The sequence below is a fragment of the Carlito syrichta genome, unplaced genomic scaffold (assembly GCF_000164805.1).
Source record: "Carlito syrichta isolate Samal-C Ts95f unplaced genomic scaffold, Tarsius_syrichta-2.0.1 Scaffold84601, whole genome shotgun sequence".
Classification (NCBI taxonomy): domain Eukaryota; kingdom Metazoa; phylum Chordata; class Mammalia; order Primates; family Tarsiidae; genus Carlito; species Carlito syrichta.
In genome coordinates, this window is record NW_007028697.1 from 378,149 (window position 1) to 385,390 (window position 7,242).

General features: G+C 51.2%; 1 protein-coding gene across 2 annotated transcripts in view; it reads right to left on the reverse strand.

Annotated features, from left to right (window-relative positions):
• Positions 1-1,105: 1,105 nt before the first annotated feature.
• Positions 1,106-7,242, reverse strand: part of APIP (APAF1 interacting protein) — a 10,525-nt gene continuing 4,388 nt past the window's right edge. For both annotated transcript variants that reach the window (XM_021711501.1, XM_021711498.1), the window contains 4 exons: positions 6,236-6,353; positions 5,801-5,936; positions 1,984-2,151; positions 1,106-1,541 (listed from right to left, as the gene is read on the reverse strand). In XM_021711501.1, the coding sequence (XP_021567176.1) occupies positions 1,442-1,541; positions 1,984-2,151; positions 5,801-5,936; positions 6,236-6,344 (513 nt within the window). In that variant the 5' untranslated portion in view covers positions 6,345-6,353 and the 3' untranslated portion in view covers positions 1,106-1,441. The remainder of the gene's footprint in view (positions 1,542-1,983; positions 2,152-5,800; positions 5,937-6,235; positions 6,354-7,242) is intronic.

Here is a 7,242-nt window from a genome sequence, read left to right on the forward strand (position 1 = left end):
CCATCCACGCCTAGAAGGACACAACGCAATCCTGTAGCTGAATGACCCACGAGGGGCCCACGTGTCTGCAGCCAAGGGTCTCCTGGACACTCGGGAAGAGCGCGGTCTGAAGCCAGGAAGCCGCTAGTGATGTGAACGCGCCTACTGCAGTCTAGTTCTCACAGACCAAGGCCCAGGTGCTTCAAGAACCACTGGTCCTCACTGCCCCAACCACCAGGAACACCCGTTTCGTGATCACCATCCAAACCTAGCACTTCACGTCAGGTCCGTGAAGTGGAAACCAAAACCTCTTCTGAGGCAGGGGTCTTGGAGGGTGGGGTCTCAGAGGATGGGGCCCCAGAGGACAGGGGTCTTGGAGGACAGTCTCGGAGGACGAGGGCCTTGGAGGGAGGGGGCCCAGGAGGACGGGGGTCCCAGAGGAGAGTCTATAAGACTAATACTTTGCAAATAGTGCATCCTTGATTTTCTTTCCCAATTAAAAAAATCATTAATTAAATGAAGCCTTTATGATCAAGTTGATGTTGCTTTGGGTCACATTTAAAAAGCACCTTCTGGCCGGGTGCGGTGGCTCCCGCCTATAATTCCAGCACTTTGGGAGGCTGAGGTGAGAGGATTGCTTGAGCCCAGGGGTTTGAGATCAGCCTGAGCAATTTGGCAAGAACTCGTCTCTACAATAAACCACAAAAATTAGCCGGGTATGGTGGCATACGTCTCTAGTTCCAGCTACTTAGAAGGCTGAGGCGGAAGGATCACCTGAGCCCATCAGGTTGAGGCTGCAGGGCTGTGAGCATGCCCCTGCACTCCAGTCTGGGTGACAGAGTGAGACTCCAACTCAAAATATAAATAAATAAAACAAACAAAAATAAAAATCACCTTCTGATGTCACCAGGGTTCGTTTGATCAGGAGAATCTGGGTTAGAGTCCCCCGACTTGATGTCACAGTAGGTCCAATACAAAGCAAACACCCTGTGTTATATGACAGGGATACAAGGGAGTTTAGAGGGACATCTATGGACCTGCTCTGACATCAAGCCTGAAGGACACACTTGGCCTCGCTCACACAGTCTGTGACAGCCATTTTCAATTACGAACGCCCACTCCATAGTGGGGGCATTTTCTGGTGGATTTTATTATCAACAGCAGCCATAATGATTACACAGAGTTCTCTGAGAGCACATTTTTAAAAGATGTGATTTACAGGCAAGTATTTTATGTTAGGAATAGACATAAAAAATACTGAGTATAAAACTTTCATTTTATCATTCAAAGTTAGAATAGAAGCAAATACCACCAAGCCAAAGATTTAGGGTGACCATCTGAGTATGCAATGACAAATTAATAGCTTCATGGAAAATTCCATTTCATTAAAAACAGTCACGTCCTGTAATCAAGTGAAAGGGCCATTGAGTCTGGCCTCCTCGCTGCAGCCAAGCACCTTCGCTCACACAATCCCGTTCTCTCTGGCCGGGAGCTGCGTAGGGTCTAGCCCAACCTTCCTCATGGACACGGCGACATCAAATAAGTAGTCGTAGCACTCGCACCTGCGGCAGAAAAGCAGGAGCTGGAAGGCATGGCCCCTCGCTGCTGACCGCCAGCTGCCCAGGACAGCGCCCCTCAGCCCCGGCCCTATGGTCTCACCCTGCCCTCCACATTGCCAAAGCCTGGGAAGGAACCACACAGCCATGCCTTATGCTTCTCAGGAGCATGAGGGTGTCTGAGACGCATTCCTCACGTGGATTTACCCACGCTTTGAAACAAACGTGCGTGACCTGGGGTCTGCGCCTCTGGCCTGGGGTTTGGCCTCCGTATGCAAGCCCAAAGAGCCTGGACTCACAACGGCTCAGCCAGCAAGCACTCCTCGGTGGGGGACGCACGAAGGGCTGTGTAAATGTGCGCCGACTGACCCTGCCAGAAGCAGGCTTGGTTCTAGCCCTTCACCTCTGGAGCCCCACCCCGGTCCCGCGCACTCTGGGATCCACTTACATGGTCTTGGCCTTCTCCCACGTCTCCCCCCACACGTACACCCCGTGTCGTCTGACCAGCACTGCACAGGAGTCTGGGTACTCGTCCATGGCTCGGGCCATGCGGGCCTTGAGGTCTCTCTCCTCAGGCGTGTTCTCAACGATGGGCACCACTAACATGTCATCGTATCTGGAAGAAGAAACAAGCCGTTTTCCGTGAAGACAAAGGCACTCTTATGTCTGCAATGCGGAATTTTTTAAGCAGCCCGTGAGACAGTCTCTTCCGTCTGCACAGCCACTCCAAGTGCTGAGCAAGCTGTTGCATGCTGCTCTGTGTATCTTGCATAAATGTCTGTATCAAAAGATACTTTGGGAATCTGGCAGGTATTGTTCTACTCCTAAGCATAAGTGGTAGAAATGTGTACAGCACACCAAAACCTCACAAAGAAGCCATCAAGATCATACAAGTATTTCCTTGAAGCAGGGACAAGCACAAGACTTTTAACAGGATATGGGAAATGACAGATTTCAGAATCAGAAGCGTAGAAAGGATTAAAGCCTGAACTACATATTAAGCGAGAGTTTCCCAACAGCCCTAAATCATCGTGTTCCACCTCTGCAGGACCCCACAGTGTTTTGGGCAGGTAAACCAATAAAGAGTGTGGTTTGTGGCACCAGGACAGTGAGAACCTTCCAGAATCACTACTAACAGTATGATGGTACTTTCAGAACATCCCCGAGTCTACAGAATGAGACTTGACTTCCACCTTGCTCCCAGGAAATACACGCGATGAAACCCGCACGTGCTATAAGGCAAACACATAACTTAGCCCCTGTGAAACTACGTCTGTTCTCGAGGTCACTGATAGCAGATCGGAACTCAGACGCGTTTTCCTTTTCACAGGAGCTTCTCCCGCACTGCTGAACTAGCACCTGCTGGTCCTGGCTCCACAGTGTGGAACGTGTCCGACGCTTGCTAATGCACTCGGAAGCTGCTCCTGCGGGTGAGCGAGTCCCTGGGCCCAGGAGGACGAGGGGCCCATCATCCCAGCTCAGTGAGATGGAGGTGCTTACAGAATGCCCAGACACGGGGGTGAAGGGTCGAGTCGCCAGTCCCAAACGCTTCCTAACACTGGGAAATACTGTTAGGAATATTTAGAAATACTGCCGGGTGCAAAACAGTTTCACAGAAAAGTAAGACCCGGAAGCTCATTCAAGCCGACCTTCCCATGTTATAGGAGGGACATGGTCTTGACCAGCTCACCGAGGAACAGAGGCAAGGGAGTTCTTGGACTGCTGTCCCCTGCAGGCTTGCAGTCCCCCAGGGAGGATGGCCCATTAACTTCAATCCCCGGAGGATCCTGCACCAGTGGGTGTGCCACGCTTCTGTTGACCAGGACCATGGAGACACGGTGGCCCACAAGATGATGGTGGAGCTGAATGATCCCGCCACCTGGGGCCTCACGGCCTCCTCAGAGCTGGGCGCCCTCCATGTGTGGAGCTCACGGTGCAGACAGCCGACCCTGCTGCCAGGCATGAGGGAGTCCAGCATAGACAGTCACGCACGGCGTGTGCCTCCTGGTCACTACCGTCCCAACTGCATGTCACAGTATGCATCTAGGAAACCAGACTCTTCATCACCAAAAGAGGCATGTGCGCCTTCTCCTCAGGTGTTCCTGGAGGCAGTGACGGCTCTGTGTGCATTACTGCCCCCAAGACCTTCCACAAGACGTGGTGGTCTCGGCTAATGGGCATCTGTGCCTCCATTTTTAATAAAAAATATTTAAAAAGTAAAAAAAAAAAAAAAAGTGAAAATTTTAAAAAAGAAAATGGTTATGAAATACAGACATAAAGAAAATATTTTTGTACAGCTATGCAATATGTGTGGGTTTTTTGTTTTTTTTTTTGAGTCAGAGTCTCACTCTGTCACTCAGGATGGAGTGCAGAGACATACTGCTGATGGCCACCACAGCCTCGACCTTCTGGACTCAGGCGATCCTTCTGCCTCAGCTTCCCAAATAGCTGGAGCCACAGGTGCACACCACTACACCTAGCTAATTTTTTGACTTACTGTAGAGACAAGGTCTCGCCAAGTTGCCCAGGCTGGTCTTAAACTCCTAAGCTCAGGCAATACTTTCATCTCAGCCTCTCAAAGTGCTGGGATTACAGGCATGAGTCCCTGTGCCTGGCTTACAACATGTGTTTTAACACATAATTATAAGAATCAAAAGTAAAACAAAAAATTAAAGCATCTATAAAATTACAGTGAAGTAAGCCAAGTCGGTGCATTACAAGAAAGAAGAGTGTTTCATACGTTCAATGCAGCCTGGGTATCCCGGGTCCACAGAGCCCACAGTGGTACAGTGGCGGCGAGGCCTTTGCCCCACCTCTCTGATGCCCCAAGCAGTGTCTAGCCGCGTACAACGCCCGCGGTGAGGCCCCAGGGGCCAGAGTACCACTGTGACTTTCACGCCGCAGCCGACCCCCATCTGCTCAGACACACAAATCCTTGCTGCACGTGTGGCCACAGTAGTGTGGCCATGGTATTCAGCAGAGCCACATGCTGTGTGACTCGTGGCTGGGGGCAGTGGCACCACCACACGGCCGGGTGGGCAGGGCACTTGGGGACACGTCCACAACGAGACTCCCCATGGCACACTTTTCAGAATGGTCCCGCCACCAAGTGACACATGGCTGCACTTTAAAACTGCAGTGTTTTCAAGGACAAGTCTTTAAAAAAGGAGAGTGTTAAACTCCATCCTCTCTTCACCCAGTTTTCTCTCCAAATCCAGACAAAGCCCGCTGCCTCCTGCTGTGACAGGGACGCTGTCAAGCCCTCGCCCGCGAGGCTCTAAAGGAACTGAACACGGTGCTCACGCGAGCTTTACTTGCCACTTGCTGAAGCTGCAAGCACTCACCTCCAGGGTGCGCAACAGCAGCGTCTGTCCACCTGCCGTCCTCCCTCCGCACCTCTGCCTCCCCTTTCCCGCTCTCAAGAAAATCGGTTCTTTCCTCACCAAAGCAGCCACGTCCCCCTGTGACCGGCAGTGCCCTGACGTCTCCATCCAGCCCAGAACGGAAAGGTGCCCTCGGCCACACTTCCCTGCGCATGGGCACGTCCCAGAATTCAAATATTTGGCTTTTGTATGCAGGTGTCACAGTGCCGAAGAGCGCTCCAGGCACACAATGGCTATCAACTGAAATCAAACCACACTGACTTCCCAGCGTGCTAGTTTAAACACGCACAGCCTGCGACATGCAGCAACAACAGAATTTGCAGCAGGAGCACTTGGTGAGACTGGCGCCGTCCTCTAAACAAGGTGTGGAGGCACTGGGCCCTCCGAGATACCGAGAGGCAAAGGCCCAGCCCAGGAACATGCATCAACGCCCCGAGATGCTGTCCTCATGCCTAAGTACCAGGATCACGTGCCCCCATGGTCCAGGGCCACGAGGGGTTCCTGCCATGTGTGGGCGGGTGGGTGTCTTTAAACCTACCCAGAAGGCCACTCTTCTATACTCACCATCCACGTCACCTTCCACCCCAAAACACTACAATGAGGTAGTTTACTTCATCAAATGCTGAGGAAACTTATCCATAGGAAAACATTCCTGAAACGCAGACTTGAGTCAACACGGAGCATAAGCCTCAGTCACGGCTCAGCCTCCTGGACGCATGGAGGTGAGATGGGCCATGGCCTCGCTCGGGAACGAGAACTCCCCCACAACAGCTCGGTTCACTCAACATACGTTGTGGCATCACTCAGCACAGGCCCCACACGTCTGCTGCCCACACAGGCCTGGCCTCTCACGTGTCTCCATGCCTTCTGGGGGGTCCATACCTATAGTGGCCGCCCGAGGTGCACTTCCTGATCCCCTTGATCATCTCCTGGTGTGTGATTTTGAACTCGCGTCCAGGAAAGAGAAGCGTGGCCAAGACAGCAGCCTTCGAGTGGGTGTGGATTACTGCGCCAGCTCCTGGGGGGTGGGAGGCCACATGCTCATGAACACCGAATCGCACCTTCCCAAGACATACACACGTGCACCCTCTTGGTCCACACAAGTCCACGTGTGGGCATGGCCTCCCTCTCCCAACATGGAATAAGAAGACGGCAGGTGGGAGGGCCAGCGAAGCAGTGACAGGCCCTCCTCACAGGCCAGCGCCATCAAGGCTTTGTACATAGCAGGCACTCAAGCAATGTCAGCCCAAGTGGCAAGCTCCATACCCAAGGGAGCTACCCCATCGGTGCCCCTCAGGTGAGCCCTGCTCTGCGTACCCCTCATGGTGTAGGCATTCATGAAGAGAGGCGTGCACTGGCTTTTCTTCAGCATTTTGGATGGCGGAGGCCCACTGATGTCCTTCTCATGGATGTCACACACGAACATGTCTTCAGGCTGTGTACGGGGAGAAGAGAGGCTCCCTCATGAGATATGCTCCCATCTTGTGTAAGCACACATGGTACACACACACACACACACAGAGCTAAATATGTGTGTATATTTAACTCACATTTAAGATATCCATATAACTACAGTTTCTCAAGATATTTGAACAATTTTGAAACACAAAAATCATTTTCTACCATGAATATTCTCAAAGTCCAAATAATCATCTTCCTTTAGAACTGGAAGAAAAAATAGATATGCAACATTAACATGTCTGTGATGACACAGCAGCCGTTTTGGGCATTTAGCTTCTCAGCTTTGTTCTGTAATTTCACAACAGTATTTCGGAGAGACTACTGCAGGAACCAACATTCCCAGAAGGGTGTTGCAATCTTTTTTCACATTGCCCAAAATAAGAGCAAAAATGTAGAGTGAAATTGTCTCATCCCCCAAGACGCTTAACTGACACACAAAAGGGTTCATCTCAGTACTCTCCTTAAGGCTTTGAGGAATGAGAGACTGACAGGTGTTCTTGGTAATGCCTGTGTATTCCTGACAGGTAACTTTCACTTGTCAGGGTTTATCACACACTACAATACAAATGCTCGATTAATAAAACAGTGCTTCTTTCTTCTTGCCTTAGACAGAAGTTAAATTGCATGTGTCTCTTTTGCCTGGATTTGGGTATTGTTTCAGCATTAATAGAGTGAGGCCTCTCAAACTCGGAACAAAGTTTCATCATGGGGAACTAGAAGAGCTCGGGATTAGGAGATGTGAACCATGGTCTGTCCGTGGCCGTCAACCCAAGGACCCCACTAGCCTGATAAAAAGTGTCATGAGAGTCGGGCTCGGTGGCTCAACCTGTAATCCCGCGCCTTTGGGAGGCTGAGGTGAGTGG